Source organism: Hypanus sabinus, chromosome 14, assembly GCF_030144855.1.
Source record: "Hypanus sabinus isolate sHypSab1 chromosome 14, sHypSab1.hap1, whole genome shotgun sequence".
Classification (NCBI taxonomy): Eukaryota; Metazoa; Chordata; class Chondrichthyes; order Myliobatiformes; family Dasyatidae; genus Hypanus; species Hypanus sabinus.
In genome coordinates this window covers 6908143-6928905 of record NC_082719.1, presented here as the reverse complement: position 1 = coordinate 6928905, position 20763 = coordinate 6908143, and the positions used below count along the sequence as shown (strand labels likewise).

The window sequence follows — 20763 nt, the reverse complement described above, 5'->3', positions numbered from 1 at the left end:
TGTTCCTCCATGTTTTGACAGTCAAAGCGAGCACTGAATACGTTCAACTCATCTGTAAGTGAGGCCCTGTTGTCACCCAACTTTACAAGAGGTGATGGTATTCAAACCCTGCCACAACTGTTGAGTATTTTTCATTGATTCAAGTTTAGTGCAGAATTACCACTATGCCTATGAGATGGCTTCCTGAGAAGATACCTGATTTGAATGCCTCTGATCTGGCCCTCAGAAGATTTCAGATCTCATGGTTCATCCAGGACTTCTGGTTGTGGAAAACTCTGAATGATTTTGTGGGACTCACTTGGTTACATCTGTTTTAATGAAGTCCACGACAACCCTGGTATATTTATTCAGTTCCACAGATGAGGCCTTGAACACACCCCAGTCCACTGACACGAAGCTATCTTGTATCCACTCCTCTGCCTCCCCTCACCACCTCTTTGTTGTCCTTATCTCTGGAGCTTTGCTCTTTAGCCTCTGCCTGTATGAAGATAGGAGAAGGTCAGCCAAGTGATCCGATTTACCAAAATTTGTTCTGGGCATGGAATATTAGGCATTCCTTATCTTAACTCCAGTGGTCTTGTGTGTTGGAACCTCTGGTGCTGCATGTTATATGCTGATGTAATTGGGAAGGGTTTTCTTCAAACAACCCTTGTTGAAGTCCTCAACTACGATTTGAAATGCGTCATGATTGACTTTTTCTTGTTTGGAGACTGTATCATGCAGTACCTCAAACACTTGATTATATTCGGCCATTGCTGGTATGTAAACAGCAGTTAGGATTATGGAGCAGAACTCCCTAGGTAAATAGAATGGACAGCATTTGACTGCTAGGTGCGTAAGGTGAGCTAAACACGTGTTCAACAAAACTGCCACATTGGAGCACTACCAAGAGTTTATCATGAAACTCTGCCTTTTTCCTTTTCCAAATCAGCAGTTCAATCCATTCTACAAACTGAGAAGCCTTCTAGTCTGATTGCTGCATCTAGTGTGCTAGGAGAAAGCCATGTCTCACACAGACATAGAACACAACAGTCCCTCATTTCTGTCCCATACAGCAACCTTCCCTTTGTTCTCCAGCGACTGCACATTCACCAACCAGATGCTGGATAGAGCAGTAAATAATTAATATGACTCTTATGCCTTTTCCACTCTAACATTTAAAACTCTAGTAATTTATTAGGGTAAGGGCCTGGTCAAGCCAAGAGTAGCACCAATTTATGACTCTTTATAAGTCAATCTATGAAGCCAATGTACGTTGGCCTATATAGAGGTGCCTCGTGCAGCAGACAATTTTTTGCAGTCATGTGATCTGTTCGTAGTGAAAGTCACACCTTGCCACTCAACTCCCAATATATAGATCTTCTGGGACATCATAATGCCACAGCTCTCTTATTATTTAATAAATAAATTATCACATGCTCTGATAAATTAGAAGCTTATGAAATCACACTGTTGAAATATTTTGTAGTTTGCACCAACTGAAACGTTAGTCAAATTCTACACACATAACTGCTCTTGTAACATTTCAAAATGGGAATTACGTTATTACAGTAAAATTGCTATGATTCATGAATACCTGAGGTTTCACTAGATTTATTTGCAATCTTACCATGTTTTCTTTGTACTTCTACAGTTTCTGATGGTAAACACACCTCTCCAGAAATGGAGTTTACCATACATCTGTTGTCCACTAATCAACAGCCTCCCATTTTTGAAATATCAGAACCTTTCATAGAGGTCAGCCAAGGAGGCAGAGCAGCTGTCGGTAAGATATGTCCTAATCTGCCCTCTGATTCACTATTTATTTGTTTACAATCATGAATATTTAATATCCAAATTGAACAACAAGCAACCCACACCAATATATACAGGTGACCCTAGCATTTCAGCCATTCGGATTTTGGTAGTTCATCTTTGTAGAATACACAAATCACTACCTAAATATCTAAGACAAGAAATAAAATTTACTCTTGTAGAATACAAGTCATGGTGGGGGTGCGTAGTGGGGAAAGAGAAATAAGTAAGACAAAATTTGAAAGAAACAACAAATTTTGTCTATTTTAATTTTGTCACATTCGCAAAAAATATGGCACATTTTTTCATTGCTTTTGGTTTGTTTTGCTGCCTGGTCGTTTTCTTTAAAGAGTTGTCCTCAAGATGTGTGAAACAGGACCAGGAAGTTTAAGTGCAAGTTGTAAATATAAATGACCACTGTTACTTGTTGTGAGTTATATCATCAAACTACATTATATGATATGCATTTAATAGCATTTATCTCCATTCCAGCTAAAGACTGAAAGATGACTTCAAATGTAGCTTCCCGTCACTTAAAATATTTGCTTTGGAAACTGACAAGACAATATCTTTAGTGGCTCTTAACTATGAACTAACAGCTGCAGTATTACTATTATTGTTGATAGATACAACCCGTAAAACAGGTCTCCATATACAACATGGCTTCAAAGGGAAATAGTGTTTAACATTAGTAAAGACATTATTCTAGGGACCCAGTCCCACCATAATGAGGGTCAGGGTGTAGAGGGCTGTATAATTAAACTCAAATAATCTGCTTTCTGAATAATGGGAAATCTCACTGGTTCGTCATCTAGCTCTGGTGAAAAAAAGTGATGAAGCGAATGTACAGTCGGTGAATGTTAGGATCAGGAATAGAGCTCCACACCAAATATCACTTAATGAACAACACTGTAAACTAATTGTGGCTGATACAACCCTACGTAATTAGCAGACCACTGTTCATTCAGATGTATATGTACATAACTCATGTGTATGACTTGAAACCAATAATAGCATTGTTATTCCCTCCTCTTGGACAAGTTACATCAACTTCTCTATGCGTTGGAATGGGAGACAATGTTCCAAATGCAGCCTCACCAAAACCCTCTATAATAGCTGGAAGATGTCTTTACTCCTTACTCAGTTTATCTTTCAATAAAAACAAATGTACTGTTTGTCTTCGTATTTGCTGGCCCTGCATAATCACTTATTTAAAAATTTTACACTTTTCTATTTTTTTTTCAGTTAAAGCAGATGAGCGAACAGTACACATTTTCCATGTGGCGTGTTCTCAACCATTACTGTTGCCTATTCTTAAAATCGCTTTAAACCATTTTGACTATCTTCTCAAAACACAAGCTAGTATACCAATTTATTTCAGCAGTAAAATTGAATTATGCTCAGTGAGATGATTGATTACACGAGACAACAAATTTTTTCCAAAGGTGTTGCTTCTTCAGAATTTTTTTTTGTTTGAAACTGAAGCTGAACATGAGCCATTTCAGACTACTTGTATCCTGTAGAACTTTGGAGAAACAAGAAATTAACTTTTATTGAATATAATTGCGTAATGGTACTGACACTTTGCAATAGTTCAACTAAGCTAGAAATGTTTTATTGAGGATTTTCACTTGAACTCTGTCTGAGCCTTCTCACTAACATGTGTTACAAAAATCAGCCAGCATTTATGGATTCCAGTTTCTCTGATACCGTTGTTCCATGACCACAATGCCCTGGTGAAACCTTTCACCATGCTCATCATATACAGTGCAAGATTTGGAAGGAAGAAGTCTAAATGGGAATGCAGAAAATGAATCTTTAGTGACATATTGCACTTTGTTTTTGCATGTTTGAAGCATGTTGTCATCCAGCTGCAAGTAGTTTGGTACGCAAACACGAGAAAATCTTCAGATGCTGGAAATTCAAGTATCAGGACTGACGAAGGGTCTCAGTCTGAAGCATCGACTGTACTTCTTCCTGTAGATGCTGCCTGGCCTGCTGCGTTCCACCAGCATTTTGTGTGTTGCATGTAGTTTGGTGCTCTGTAGTTGCTAAGAAAATTTTCAATAGCATCCTTGAATACCTTTCATGCGATTTTCTCCAGTTCTTCGAATTGCATGTCAATGATGACCTGTGTAATTTGTGGACCAACAAAAAATGCCTTCTTTAATCTTGGCACCGGTTATTTTGGGAAACATCTGTGAAGGATTTCAATATTTGAAACAGGAATTTATAGCCTTTCTAAAACCTGGCCTGCCTATGCCTTGACAAGATTAAAAAAAACTTTTCAGCTGACATTATGGGTAAATTTAATTGACTTGAATTATGAATTGAAACAACAAATATAGGCAATTTTTTAAAAAACAGTGCGTGATAGGGAAATTTCATGGTCATTTTCATGATCACCAGTCCCAAGTCCATATGATACACATAAAAGTATTCAGGAAGCAAAATCTTTGATGTCCAATGATAGATTATGACAAACTGGGACTCTCAGGACTGCTGCCTGTCTCACCTCAAGAGTCATACCTTCTCAGTCTGAAAACTGCCTCCTCTTTTTTTTGTCCATTAACCAGTCTTCAATGCTATTTTTATTACCCCCTCAATCCCATGTGCTCTAATTGTGTTTTAATAAGCTTTTATTTGGTTAGGTCAAAGAGGTTTTTATTGTCATTAGTATGGACTGGAATTGTGGCCAGTTTCTGGGTGTAATTCACTTTTCTTTGGTAAAACAGCGATAAAGCTCATGACCTCTTATATTCAGACGTTAAATTTCTTTGTTCAAAATATTGTCCAAGGGGTAGTTTTATAATAGAGGTGTGTGTATAAAATATTTGTATTTGTTTAAAAACCACAGTCATATAATTCAGCTTCAGTCAGAGCAGAAAATTAGCAAGAGCTGGTTGGACATCTGCTGTATTGCTTGAGCAAAGTGAGAAAAGGGTTCAGTGTTAGAGAGGGTTAGAAACTTGATTGTGCTGCATGGAACAATACAGACCAGAGTGGCAGTGGCTAACATGACAGGGCATGATTTTAAGGGTATTAGAGGAATGTACAGGAGTGGTATCAGAGGTAGATTTTGTACAGAGTGCATAGAACACATTGCCAGGGTTGCTGGTAGAGGCTGATTCATTAGGGATATTTAAAAGACTCTTAGATAGGCATATGGATGAAAGAAGGTGAAGGGCCATGTGGGAGAAAGACTTATATTGATCTTGGACTAGGTGAACTGTGCAGTTCTGGTCACCATATTTCAGGAAAGAAGTAGATGCTTCAGGAAATTAGTAGCAGAGTTTCACTGTGATGTTGCCCAGATTAGATGATATGACTGAGGAGAGGTTAGACCAAGTTTGAGTGGTGGCCTGATACAAGTGTATAAAATTATACAGTACATAGAGTAGGTAGTCAGAGTATTTCCTTCCCACACCCCGGAGTGGAAATGTCTAAAGGTGAGAAGAGGAAAGTTTAATGGATATTTATACGGCAAGTTTTTTTTTAAGAAAACACAGATAGTGACGGGTCTAGGATGCACTGTCAGGGAAATTGGTGGAAGCAGATACAATAGTAATGTTTAAAAGGCATTTAGACAGGCAGAGAATAGACAGATATATCGCAGATGGAATTAGTTTAGTTTGCCAACACGGTCAGCACAGTCATTGTGGGCTGAAAGGCCTGTTGTGTACTATTCTATGCACAGTTATCTAACTGAACGTCACTCTATTCATCTTAAGGTTTGAGTCAGCTAGCTGTACGTGATGCAGACACACACCCAGATGATCTTCTTTTTGAGCTGGTTGAACCCCCTCAATTTGGAGTGCTGATTAAGTCAGACTACAGCGAGCCAGTAGAAATGGTGAAAGGTAAGTCACATTTACAGTGCTAGTTGATTTTCTCTCACTAGATGCAATGGTATCAGTTGTACTGATGTAGTTAGGAGTTACTGCACAGAATCAGAATAAGAGATTGCAGAGAGTTGTGTGCTTAATCACCTCCATCATGGACACTAGCCTCAGTAGTATCCAGAACGTCTTCAAGGAGCAATGCCTCAAAAAGGTAGTGGCCATCATTAAGGACCCCCATCACCCAACTTATGCTTTGTTCTCATTGCTACCATCAGGAAGGAGGTCAGAAGCCTGAAGGCACACACTCAACGATTTAGGGACAGCTTCTTCCCTCTGCCATCTGATTACAGAATGAAAAGGAACCCATGAACATGACCCCAGTACTTTTTTATTTCTATTTTTGCACTACTTATTTAATTTGACCATTTAATATATGTACTTATTGTAATCCAGTTTTTTCCCCCTATTATCATGTATGGCATTGTACTGCTGCTGCAAAGATGACAAATTTCACGACATAATTATGCTGGTGATATTAAACACAATTCTGATTTTATATTGTCCGTGCTATCATTTTCATTGAATGAATTCATCTGTTCATGTGATTAGCATCTGGCTGAGAACAGCTTTCACTTTGGCAGTTTTGCATTTTAGTTATTTTCACATTCAGTTAAGTTGGATAAATGAGTAATTTGATGTAAAATAACAGTGTGGACTCGGAGTGGAGGTGCAGCATGCTTCCCAGCCTCTTCATTTACATTTTCTCCCATTAGAATTTGCTTCTTCAATGTGTAATCACTTGTGAGATCTGCATGTGGAAAATACTTAGGTTGTCTGTGGTTCTGATGATTAAATGGCCCATCATGCCAAATTAATGTAATTTTCAAATCTGCAAATATAATAATACTAATCTGCGGCAAGATTATTATTCATATTGAAGGCTTTCTCTCTACAAATGTGTGTAATGATATTTCTAAATTGATCACAAGTTTAGGCCTCGTATATTCCAGTGACAACTTAACAACAAGTTTACATCAGCAGCAATGTTTTAGCAATCAACTCACATATATTAATTATACGATTTTTGTGTGTTTCAATCACTCAGATATTAAATGCCTTCTCAATTTCTATAGGAGAAACCTTCACGCATGATGATGTGGTACGGAACATACTCCATTACGTGCATGATGGCACCCCAGCTACTGAGGACAGTATGCAAATCTTAGTCACTGATGGAGTTACTACAGCAACAACACTGCTGGAAATCCATGTCTCAGGAACAGACAGTGAGGGACCTCAGCTTGTACCCGGTTCTCTGTTAACTATTTCAGTGCCAGAGAAAAGCTTTGCAACTATAACAAGATCTCACCTGGCTTACGTTGTAAGTATTTATCAATTTTCTGATAGGTAACTAGTTCTTCTTTAGTTTATTGCTCACAAATATACAACTGAGTTCAATTCATTTAAGATACAGTCGGCCCTCCTTATCCACAGGAGTTTGGTTCCGGGACCTCCCGTGGATACCAAAGAACACAGATGCTCAAGTCCCTTACATAAAATGGCATAGTATTTGCATATAACCTACGCACATCCTCCCGTCTACTTTAAATCATTTCTAGATTACTTATAATACCTAATACAATGTAAGTGCTATGTAAATAGTAGTTATACTGTTTTGTTTAGGGAATAATGACAAGAAAAATAAAGTCTGTGCATGTTCAGTACAGACGCAACCATCGTAGCTCTTCTGGGAACGCTGATGCTGCCTCGGCATCAGCCAATCCCAATTCTCCCGTGATCTGAGGCTGTAGTGCGTTACATAGTTAGCCAGCCATCCCTTACTAGTCTTAAACTCCTTCCTTTCACTCACAGCACAAGTAGTGAACGAATAAGACGCGAGGCTAACAATGCTCAACTTACGGGTTTTCCCAATCCACGGTTGGTTGAATCCGCGGATGAGGAGGGCCGATTGTAACACTAGTTTAATTGCTTGTATGATCTATCCCCCAAAATATTGCTGTAATTTTAAGTGATTGTTGTAATACTTCTATTAAGGTATTCCTTTGAGTACTGGATATTAATAGCATCTCTTTGCCATGTTTTGTTCTCTGAGTTTTCCTTCCCATTTCACCTGTCCCATGTGATCTTTCCTTTACAAATACTTTTTACTTGTTCTTATCTATTTGTGTCCTCTATGCAGATGTTTTTACTCCTTCGATTTTCTGGTACTTCTCAGTTATTGCCATTTCTTCTATTTTTACACTTGGCACTTTTATATATGTGCAATTAAAACAGTAAATGGCAAAAAGCAGCTTAACTGTCCTAGAAAACAACATGCCTTAAAGTCCTCAGTGTATAGATTATCTTGCATTTGCACGTGAAAATCTGTAGTCACCTAATTCAAGTTGAGAATAAGTAAATCCAGTTTATTTATTACATCCCTTTTAGAAAGTTTTGCAACAATTTACATTAGGTCCATGTACCCGACAATCTTACAAATGTACACACTTCGATTTCATTTGTATTCTTTAAGAACAAACTCCCTACCCAATATCATCACCTGATAGTCAGCTTAAGCTTATTCACTATATGGGAAAATCATTGATGGAAAGCCACTTAATGCCTACATTGTTGCTCAACAGACAATTCTAACACAACCTCCTCCATCTGTAATAGTTTTACGTGATTCTATAAGAACACCAAAACTATGAGCAGGAGCTGTCCCTCTGAGCCTACTCCACCTTCGGTAAGATCGTGGCTGATCTGGCTTTTTGCTCAGCTCCACCTTCCTGCTTCTCCCCGATACGTAAACATCTAAGTGTGTGTTAAATGTATTTAATGGGCTAGCGTCTACAGCTTCTCTGGGTAGGAATTCCCCAGATTCGCATCTCTGGGAAAAGCAGTTCCCCCTCATCTCTGTCCTAAATCTGTTCTTCCAAATTTGAGTCATTAGAAGAACAAATGGATCTGAACATAACAGTTTTTCTTTCATCCTTTAGGATAATAATTCACCTGAGAGTAAAATACGGATTCAGTTGATATCTCTACCCATGTATGGATTTCTCACCAATGGCCACCAGGAGATGTTGGAATTTTCAACTTTTACGATGGAAGATATTGATAACCAAAGAATTAGGTAAAAGCTTGGGGGGAGAGGGGTTTGGGAAATACAGTCAAGAATATGTGCAACATGACAGTACTGGTCTTTTTATTTCTTTATCTTTCTTTCATTTTAATATCTTTAATCTTCCAGTGAGAAACTTTGAAATTGAACCAAATTAATGAATCTCCCATTTCCCTGCTGGTGATACAGATTCAAAGGTAGTCAGTCTTGCCTAATTGCAGTATCTTTGGCAGAACCCTCAGTCATAATACGAAAGAGCTTTGAGCTGAATTTACAAGTGATTAAATGTGGACAGAGCAAACAGAGAGTAGATTTGAAGTGTGAGTTCACTGTTATGATGTGGTGCATTTTTAAAAATACATTATTTTCCGTATAAATCTCATAAAAAATAACAATTACATGGGAGAAAGTTGGCAAAGAGATAAAGGGATAGATTCAGATTAAAGCAAAAGACTTGCAATGCTGTCAAAAGCTGAGTTTAGCTTCAACATTAGGAAGACATTTGAATTCAGCAAAGGATGACAAAGGAATTGATGTAGAACAGAATGTGAATGCACCTGATTAAGGATATAAAATATGAAAATTTCTGCAAGTATGTAATATAGAAATGATTAGTGACATCTGCCTTACAGCCAGATGCAGGAGAAGTTTTAATGGTGAAGAGGATTTGAGAGTAACATTAAACAGCAGTTTGTACTTCTGCAGGAAGAAATCTGGAAAAAGTGAGGAGCCAAGGATCTGTTGAGAATAAAGAACTTAAAAGATACAAGTATTGAGTGAAGAAATAGTACTGTAGAAATTGCTAGGATTTAAAGCTAACAAATCTACTAGACCTTTAGCCCCTGTGCTGGATATTATGATTGCTATGGAGACAGATTGTATCAATTTTAATTTCCTGGGCATTGCATGTGACGTTGACCCCTGACTTCAAATCATTTGATTAAAAATTGGTTAATGTGTCAACTGAAGAAAAAATGAGAAAATCTTAATAAATGATTGCATGCTAGAATGACAAAACACAATTGCTGCCAGAGCTTGTTATCAAGATAATTTGAAAGTTAAAGTCACAGAACTGACTGCACTAATTGTAGCCTTTGGCACCATGATCCAGTAATGCTGTAGATGCTAACTTTCAGAGTAGCGAGTGCATCAGGGAGTTTTACTGCTGTCAGACATTGTTATGTTCTGTGACTCCAAAACAGAAATGAATTTAAAGAAAAACACAGGAGACCGGGATAAATGTGTACTCTTTGTTTTTACTTTTAGTGAGACACGCACTGACATGGTGGCCTAATGACGTGTGCCGTTTACATACTCTTACATCTAACCACTCATGAATTGAGTAAACAACAAAGAATGCTTAATCAAACAATACATTTAGAATATTACTCAACTATTACTGGAATATTAAATACACAAGACACAATCTATAAATCAGGTCAGAAGCCGTGCTGGTGAGATTTGAGCATTGTCACGGAACAGTATTGAAATGCCAAACATAATAGTGGAAGTAACTGCTTTTGATTCAAGAAAATACAGGTAGAAATTCGATTGAATACGTGACTAGCAGCCAACTCTCTCGTTTTCAACAGGCCCAAGTTGCTCCCTTTAAATATCGGTGCATCATGATTGGCAGTTGCAAGATTTATTCCAAAAATAATGTTTACAAAAATACATTTCTGACATAGTTTATAAATGACAGTCATTAACATCACACATCTAGACATCTCACTGTGCGAAGAATAATCACCTGATATTTGTATTAATTAAAATGCATCAAAATCATAAACGCGCACCGGGAAATGTCTGACTGTAACAATATGAGCCAAATAAATACTTATGTCCATGGGGGATTGATGTCTGTCCATTTCCTACATTTTCTGTGCCTAAACACTCTGTTGCCGCCACTCCCCCCAGCAGCCTATCTCAGCACTTCTGTGCACAAAGACTTCCTTCACATCTCCTTTAAACTGCTTACAACCCACCTTCAATGCACGTCCACTGGTTTATTTATTCGTTTGGAGCAGGGCTTCTCAAACTTGTTTTTAATGCCGTGGACAAATACCATTAAGCAACCCCAGCTTAGGAACCCTGATTTAGAGATACAGTGTGGAATAGGACCTTCCGGCCTTTCGAGCCGCAGCACCCACCAACAACCCCGATTTAACCCTAACCTAATCACAGAACGATTTATAGTGACCAGCTAGCATCTTTAGACTATGGGAGGGAACTGGAGGACCCAGAGGAAACCTTTGGGAGAAAACCCATGTTCTTGCCATTTCTATGTCTCTCATTCATTTATTTTTTTTATATATAAACTTTTATCAGGTCTCCCCTCAGCCTCCAAGTTTGTCCAGTTTCTCCATATAGTTCATACTACTAATCCAGGTAAACCTCTTCTGGACCCTTTCCAAATCTGTTAGTATGCATTAACAAGTAATCCTATTTCAGTATGTTTTTTCATGACTTTTAAAAGTACATACAGCACAGCTTTTGAAATTAAAATACATTGTATTCATCTTTGCTGGAGAAATGAAAAACTGCAGCAGCTGGGCTGCTTCAGTCATGTTTTGTAACCAAAACATTAAACTAATTCAAAGGAAGACATAAGTCTGAAATTCAGGTCTAATTTCATGCTTATTTTAAGAGGGGCATACGCAAGCAATACAATTCACGTAATTATACATATAACCCATAACAAATTATTTAAATAAACAACTTAAATCAAAGTATATTTACAAGATTATTCAAATATTACTGAAATATTATATACACACAATAGCTTCTACTACGCAGGCAGAAGTTACTGCCAGTAAATTTCATACTGCTGATGAATTGAAAATACACGTGGACTAAGATGTTAACTGTCCTGTGCTATCATCAGTGGGTTCATCAGTTGATCTGTCACCTGCCCGCTTATGATCAAGACTCCCTCAAGGTGGTGGGCCAGCAGTGCTAAAGCACAACCTCCCGCTAGATATTATCCTTATTTGCATTTCTTTTAATTTGTTGCTTTTCCTTCTGTTTCTAAAACTCAAAATATGTTTTAAGGAAACTTCATCAAAACAACCATGAATGATCTCAGTAACAGATGATTATTTTCAACTTTTGTACAGAATATATTGAAATGGGACAACAGGTTTATCAGTATCTGAGTCAGAAGGCAAGTCAATGACTTGGGTGGAATTCTTTCATCACAACTAAGATTTAGAACATAGAATAGTACAGCACAGTACAGGCCCTTCGGCACACAATGTTGTGCCGACACTTAAACCCTGCCTCCCATATAAACCCCCACTTTAAATTCCTTCATATACCTGTCTAATAGTCTCTTAAACTTCACTAGTGTATCAGCCTCCACCACTGACTCAGGCAGTGCATTCTACGCACCAACCACTCTGAGTAAAAAACCTTCCTCCAATATCCCCCTTGAACTTCCCACTCCTTACCTTAAAGTCATGTCCTCTTGTATTGAGTAGTGGTGCCCTGGGGAAGAGGTATTGGCTGTCCACTCTATCTATTCCTCTTAATATCTTGTATACCTCTATCATGTCTCCTCTCCAAAGAGTAAAGCTCTAGCTTCCTTAATCTCTGATCAGAATTGAACATACATGTGGGCTAAGATGTTAACTGTCTTGTGTTATCATTAGTAGGATCATCAGTTGATCTGCCACCTGTCTTCAGGAGTTTCGGCTCCCTTATGATCAAGACTCCCTCGAGGTGGTGGGCCAGCAGTGCTAAAGCACCACTTCCCACTGATGAGCTTAACAACTTGGCATCTGCCTCTCTCAGAGTTGTTGGTCACTTCCATCCAACAGATAGTCTACTCTTCAGGTGTCTATGCAGCTACTGAAGAGTTTACAAAAGATGGATACACTGTTCGACTATCTGCCCCTCTGGGCGTACTTGGTCCACACCCTTGATGATCCTGCCTCTGCTGCCTCAGCTACAGCCCTGCTGGTTGACTTGATCTCTCTTCTAGTAAAGCCAAGGTCACGCAGCCACTTCTGGAAAGTGAACGCAATAAAACCACGGCACCCTACTTCGAATGGATAGCATGAGACCTTCCACCCTCTGTCTCTGCACTCTGATCTTAATTCTGCATACTTCGTTAACTTGCGCTCATGGGCTTCATCGATGTTGTCTTCCCAGGGGACTGTGAGTTCACCAATAACCACTTCTCTACTGGTGTCAGTCCAGCCGATTATATCTGGACGCAATGTGGTGACAGCTATTTGCTCCGGGAAACTGCCTTTTCCATCCAAGTCAGCCTTGACACACCAATCACCGGCTGAAGAAAGTATGGTTGATCGTGGGCCTGCGCTGTACACCCTTGACTTGGAGCCTTCTTTCACAAATAATATGTGATATTCTGTGCAGCATGGGGCATGAGTTAAGTTGTGCTGCAGTACTCTGTGCTCACCCGCTTCTGTTACAACTTTGATAATGTTGTTATGTCTCCAAGTATACATGCTGCTGGAAAGATTGACTGCATGCACTCAAAATATGCTGGAGTGTTCCTTTCTCACCACAAGCAGCACACCTGTCTGTCTTATCTTCATCCAGGTGCTGAGGTTTTGCAGGTGTTGAGAGCAGATCATACACTGCTCTGTATTGAAAAGAAATGTGGAGCAGTTCCATCTGCCACAGGACATTCCAACACTTTCCCACCAGGTCCAACCCCCTTGTTTGAGTCAGGCCAGCTGCTTTAGCTAACCTCTTCTCCTCTTCTACCTCTCGTATTTCATGCGTTACAAGCTCACGACGCTCCTTACCTGTAGAAGAGGACCACCACTGGTGGGTTGTCCATCCAAGTCCCTGGCGGCCTAGCTGGGTAGCCCCAACTGTCTGCTTGTGCTTCAATCTAGACTCTGCCTCATCGACTGCCCGGGCTGACCACTTCCTGCCTGATCTCACATCCGGCTGGATGTTCTTGATGATAGGGTCTTTTGAGTCTCGGAGCATCAAGAATGATCCTACCTTGGCTACCTTGACCTCTTCAACAAGGGATTGCACTGGGATGGCAAACTTTGTCTGGCTACTGTGGATTGCAATATTAGTGAGGCTGCTCGGTACTCCAAGCCACTTCTTCACATACTTGTTGATCTTCCGTTCCATTGCCTCAACATGGGACATTGCCACCTCATAGACAGTTGGTGGCCACATTATCCGTGGCATCTGTCCGTACTGCAAGCACCACAACTTCTACTTGCCAGGCAAGCCACACTTGTTAACAGACATCAGACCTGTGCTGATCTGTTCTTCTGTCCTCTTGGTGTCTCTCAGCTCCTGTGTACTATCGCGCGAGGCTCTTAACTGGTTGGTCCTGATTAGATGGAATCTCCTCTCCACAAAGGTTGAAATGAAAGTCAACCAGCTTTCTTCTCCTAAGAACAAGGCTCCTTGACATCTTGGTCTTTAACTTCATTCTTCCCCAATCCATTAGCTCCTCGAGTCTAGATAGTACACCTTCCACTGCCTCCGTGTTAGGACCCAAAAGGGTGAGCTCGTCTATGAATGCTCATATAGGTGGCAACTCCCCTCCACCATCAAGTGTGACGCCTGGTCCCACTGATTCTTCAGCCCTCACAATGACCTCCATGGCTGACACAAAAAGGATGGGTGAAATCACACATCCCATTGGGATACCAACGTCCAAGCTCTGCCACCTAGTTGTAAACTGCTGAGTGGAAAACCTCATCCGGAACTCGTTGTAGTATTGCATAACAAAGTTCCTCACCTTAGCAGGAATCCTCAGGAATTCCATCGCAAACTCAGTCAAGACATGAGGAACGGAATCATATGCATTTGCAACATCAAGCCAAACTACAGCTAGATTTCTTTTCAACCTTTTCGATTCCTAGATGGTACGTCATATCATATCAGTATGTTCAAGGCATCCCGGGAAGCCTGGTATTCCTGCCTTCTGCACAGATGTATTTACCAATCCATTCTCTATCACAAATGAAGATATTCTTTCTGCTAGAATGCCAGACATAATCTTCCCCTCTACATTCAGGAGTGAAATTGGTCGGAACTGATTCAATGCAGGAGAAATCGCTCCCTTGGGGATGTGTACTCCTTCAGCCTCACTCCATGACAAAGGAACAACTCCTTGTCTCCACACCACCTTTAACAATCTCCACAGGTATTTCCTCAGCTCTTCACACTTCTTGAACACCTTATATGGCACTCCATTAGGTCCTGGCACTGAACCCGACCTTGCCTTTTTGATGAACTGCTCGACTTATGCCAATTTGGGTTCTGACCGATCGAACTTCACTCCTGGCTCGGTAGGCTTCACAAGCCCAGAAATGTCAAGCGAAGGAGCCTCCCGTTGTTCGTTAGAGTCAGTGCTTGCCAGGTGATCCTCACGTTCTTGTTGAGAGATGTTAAGCTGCCCGCTCTTACTTTGTCCAAACAATTTCATTGTGAACTGGTGAGGGTTCTCAAAGAACACCTTTCTTGCCTTCTCTCTCTTCTTTCTCTTTTTACGCTGTGACTCTGCACGACGGAGTGATGCTAACATTATTTGAAACTGCTCTCAGAGATCAGCTAGCCCTTGCTTGTCACCCTCACTTGCCACCTTCCACCTCTCTCTCAATGATATAAGCTGTCTCCTCAACCTACTAATCTCCTTCTGGTGCCTGCTTGGTTGCTGTTTAGGCTTTGTGTTCTTCAACTCAACTAAGCCAAGCCTGTACTTTCTAACATCATAATTCATATTGCCCATCACTTCCAACTTTCTCTTTGATGTTCCCCTGAGACAACATACTGATCCAACATCATACTGATATCCTCATCAAACACACACCAAGCCTTCTCATCTGCCAGTCCTGGCCACTTGACCTTCCTCTTCTTCTCTACCACCTCACCACCGCCATCATGCGAAGGATCTACCTGGGTACTGTGGTCTGCCACTTGACCTGGGTTATCTCTCGTCTGACCTGGAGTATGATGACTCTCTCCAGAGCGAATCTCTGTGGCTTGAAAAGACCACATCTTCTGTAAACATAGTCTACTATAAATATAGTCTGTCCATACTATGGCTTTAACAGTCACAAACCGAAAACTGTAAACCAAACTGCCGTCCTCAGGCACAAGTTAATCAAGTGACAAGTCCCCCTACAGACACCTCCTTATATACCCTCTTGAGTGAGCAGGACATAGGTAGGGCATAATGCTCTGTTCTAATTGGCTGGATCTGAACTGCCTATTCTTGATTGGTTAGTTTGAATTAGCCTTGTTTTGACTGGTTATTGTGCCTTACAGTGGCAGCTTAACTGAAAAGCTAAGATGAACTTGCCAAATATATGGTGTCCAGTTAATAGAAAAAGTGAGGACACAATTACAAAAAGGCAAAGCAAAGTGGCACCTAGAAGACCCAAAGAACTGTGTCAGGGAGTTAGTGTTCCACAATTATATCACCATGCCAAAAAGTATATATTGGTGAGACTGGAAGGCCCTTGAAAAACAGGATAGCAGAACATAAGACTACCTTAAAAAACTTGAGAGCAGAATGAAGTGGGGTTGCTAAACACTGCCTATCTTGCTCATGTACGCCAAGGTTTGATGAGGCCAACATCCTTGGCAAGGAAGAGAATGCCTTCGAGAAAGATTAGGGAATCACTAGAGATGGAGCATGTGGACAATCTAAATGTAGGTGTGTAGAGATGGCTCCAGTCTGACACCTCACATACCTAAAGAGGGTTCAGCTTAAAAAAATTGACCAATCAGAACAAGGCCAATTCAAACTAACTAATCAAGAATAGGCAACTTGGATCGAGCATTAAGCCCCACCCATGCTCTGCTCACTCGAGAGGGTATGTAAGGAGGTGCCTTGGCATTAGACTAACGTGCCTGAAGAAGTTGGGTTGGTTTACTGTTGAAATGTTGCAATCAGTATCTGTAAGAATGTGATTGTTAGGCTGAAGGATAGTATGGATAGATTTGATAACCAGTCATAAAGCTCTGTAGTCAGTTATTGTAAATGTAGTTTTCAGTACTGAATATTGTATGACCCATACCACCTCTAGTCCTCTGAGACCATGTACCTGGTGTGACTGTACACTGAAGGGATATTTTTTCTGACATTGTTATTGCTGTGATCTCGCTAGGGTTGTAGCATAACTATAGTTTTTGGACTGACAACTGACAGTGACTGTTACCTCGCCCATTGAATTCTGTGAGCCTGTCCTACTCCATTTTGTACCTCCTCCTTGGCATGTGGCATGCAGCTGTGTGGTCACCATTCTCTGCATCTCATTGGTTAGCTGGAAGTGTAAACTTGCCACAACAGAGGCAGTTAGTACAGTTCATTCCCATCAGGAACATGGGACCATTTCAACACGATATTCAATTTCTCTGACACAGTACTTTGGTTAGCTTTTTAAGTTGCTGTAAAAAAAAAAGGGTGTCACACAGAACTTTTAAGATTTTTCTGTGTTATGAACATCTGGTTTGATTTCAGAGGGGTATTTTAGGTTTTCTTTTGCTAGTAAAATTATGTTAAAACAAGGTATTATTGAATATCAATTATTGGTTTCAAGCATGAATTACTGTTTCATAATTATTTTAATTGTGAATAGACTTGGTATTTAACTATTAATCATAGAGTATCTGTGGAGTGCTGAGTGTTATATTTTTAGCATATATAGGAAAAATATTTGACTAATTATTGTTTAGTCCAAATGTTTGCCCATTATTTGCTATCTGCCTAACTTGTGCCTCATTTGAACAGATACACTACCGACTACGATGCCAACAATCAACCTGTCACTGATATTTTCCACTTTACCGTCTATGATGTTGATAATTACCGTCTCGATAACCAAATATTTACCATTACCATCACTGGTAGCAAGAACCACTCACCACTTGTTGACCCCAGGGGTAAATTTATTGTAAGTATAACCTCAAGCAAATGAAGTGAAACTAATGCTGGTGAAGTGATTCTCAACAAGCCATCTGCCTATCCATCTACCTATTGATTTATTGAATTATTAATTGGATCCAGGCAGTGCTGACAAGGCCAGCAAAGTTTGCTCATCTCAAGTTGCCCTTGAGGAGGCCTTGATGGGTTTTTGAACTACCGCCTTTCTTCTGGTGATTTTGCCTTTAAAATGCTGTTGGGGATGGAGTTTCCTAGCTTAGATTCATTGACAATGATAGATCAGTGATATGTTTCTCAATCAGTCTGCTGGGTGTATCGGAGGGGAACTGGTGTGTAGTAGTGTTCCCATGTGCCTGTTCTTGGTGAAAGAACTCACAAGTTTGGTCAGTAGAGTAATTGCAATGCACCTTATGATGGTACACAGGAAAGCCACCGTGCACTTCAGATTAGCTGGAGCCGCATTCACTCATGCATGTGGGAGGTATTGTATTGTGCTCTTTAACTTGAAGGGTTGTGAACCTGTGATTTACTTTTTAATTGTATTTAGTATTAATATTTTTGATTAACTGCAATTATATATTTGAATAATCGTATCATTTTTATTTTGTTGTTTAAATTAAATATGTTTCAATCATTTTGGAATGTCTGATATTATCAGAAACAGTTTTAAATTCAGATTTCGTATCACTAGCCTACATCATGAAATCTGTTTTGTAGCAGCGGTGCAGTTCAATACATAATTAAGACAACTATAAATAGCTAAATAAAAAAATTAAGAGGGGGAAAAAAAGAGAGGGTTTGTTGTCCATTCAAGAATTTGATAGCGCAGGGAAAGGGGCTGTTCCTGAAACATTGAGTATGTGTTTTCAGGCTCTAGTACCACCACCTTGGTAGCAAAGAGATGAGGGCATGTTCTGGGCGATGGGGTTCCTGAATGATGGCTGCTGTCTTCCTGAGGCATCACCCTTTGAAGGTGTCCTTGATGCAGGGGAGGGTGGTGCCCACAACGGAGCTAGCTGAGTTTGCGGTTTTCTGTCTCTTTTTCAAATCCTATACAGTGGCCATTCCATATCAGATGGTGATGCAACCAGTTAGAATGCCCGCCATGGTATGTCTGTAGAGACTTTGCGAGCGTCTTTGGTGACATACCGAGTCCCCCCAAGCTCCTAATGAAATATAGCTGCTGCCATGTTTTCTTTGCAATTACATCAATATGATGGGCTTTGGATAGATCATCAGATATGTTAAAACCCAGGAGAATGAAACTGTCACCCTTTCCACTTCAGATCCCTCGATGAGAACTGATGTGTGTTCCCTAGATGCCCCTTTCCTAAAGTTCACAATCAATCTCTTGGTCTTACTGACATTGAGTGCATGTTTATTGAGCCACCAGTCAGCCTGCTGTCCCTGTACGGCTCCTCATCACCATCTGAAACTCTGCCAGCAAAGGTTATGTCATTGGCAAATTTGTAGACAGTGTTTGAGCTGAGCCTAGGTCTAGAGAGTAGAGCAGTAAGCTCAGTGTGCATCTTTGAGGTGAGCCTGTGATGAATGTCAGTGAGGAGGAGACGTTATTTCTGATCTGCATTGACTGGTCTTCCGAAGAGGAAGTCTAGTGTCTATCTGCAGAGCATGGTAGAGGCCCATGTTTAGGAGATTGTTAATTAGTCCTGTTTATGCATGCAAACACAGACAATATGTACAGAGGTGAAATTTTGCAGAGACAGAACATAATATACCTTTGTTCAGCATTGATCCTGCCTTTATAGGCTTTGGTAAGCCCATTCTCAACAGTATAATTTGCCCATTACGTATGGTGGCCAGTGTGACCTCAGGATGGCAGGACAACGCTGTTGTCATGATCTTCTTCAACTTCTCAGATTTGACGTATACTTTTGAAAATAATGCACAAAGCACACTTGGTAAAATACAGCCGAGAAAATTTGCAGGTGCTGGACATCCAAGGCCACAGATACAAAATGCTGAAGGAACTCAGCAGGTCAGGAATAAACGGTCAGTGTTTCGGGTCAAGACACTTAAAGTCAAGACTCAACAGGACAAATATAACTTAAGTGCTTGAGTTCTGTCATCCAATCTGAAGCACTGTAAACATTCTGCCTAATATTATGGAACTCTTAAAAAGGAATTAACTTGAGTGACAATAAGAAATTACTTGGATGCAAGCAAAAGCAAAATCATTACTGAAAATACTCAATTCAGAATCTAATGTTAATTATTTAACTCAAAATAAAATGAGTTGGGATTGGTAATTTTTTATATTTTAAGGAGGAGTATGGCGGTTTATTATGACATGGTTGTTTCTGGGGTAATGCCAGTTGTCAGTGTGTGCCGGGTGTGAAGTGTCAGTGATTTAATTAATTTAATTCTCATAAGAATCTAATGTGGCTTCATGCAGTTAAAACTAATATGGGCCAAATGGATAGCACTTGAAAATGGACTTTGAAGTTGCAGGACTATGACATACAAGATTAGCCCATCTGTCTAGAGGTGAAATGTGATTTAAACGCACATAATACTAAGTACCACTTCGACATTATCATTCTGGTAAATGATCTCTAGTATTTGTATCTCAAACACAATGAGACAAGTCTGTTTCTCTTGAAGCAAATGTAGCAGCCAGTCACTGCAGGGCCCCAAACTCTCAAGACGGAAGGTCTGGCCGAAAGGTGAATGAAGGGAACTGGGGTTAGGCAGGATGGCAGTGCTGATGTAAAAAGCAACCACTTACTGAATGAGGAAGCAGGCACCAGGAGGGAGTGACATAAAACACTCCTATCTGTTCCTAATGTTAACATGCCAGTGTGGTTGTACTTTGTTTGGGCTCGTAACTTACATCCCATTGTATATGGAACTAATAGCCAAAGCTTGGAAACTGAGCTCTGGCAGACTTACCTAGCATATGAAACCACAAAGGAGCCTGTCTCAACCAGTCCTGGACCCTTGGAACTAACTTGGGGTGAGTTCTTCTTAATCTGCAGGTGCATGTACCCCCACCCCAAAGCCACACTGGGAGACTAGACTCAAGACAATCCAAAGACACAGTGTGCTCTAAGAACTAGTATCCTGCAACAGGCTAGTCAGCAGCAGGC

General features: G+C 40.2%; 1 protein-coding gene across 3 annotated transcripts in view; it reads left to right on the top strand.

Moving 5' to 3' along the window:
• fras1 (Fraser extracellular matrix complex subunit 1) overlaps positions 1-20763 on the top strand; it is a 518960-nt gene that overhangs the window by 374166 nt on the left and 124031 nt on the right. For all 3 annotated transcript variants that reach the window (XM_059988734.1, XM_059988733.1, XM_059988732.1), the window contains 5 exons: positions 1634-1765; positions 5526-5654; positions 6770-7017; positions 8636-8772; positions 17501-17663. In XM_059988734.1, the coding sequence (XP_059844717.1) occupies positions 1634-1765; positions 5526-5654; positions 6770-7017; positions 8636-8772; positions 17501-17663 (809 nt within the window). The remainder of the gene's footprint in view (positions 1-1633; positions 1766-5525; positions 5655-6769; positions 7018-8635; positions 8773-17500; positions 17664-20763) is intronic.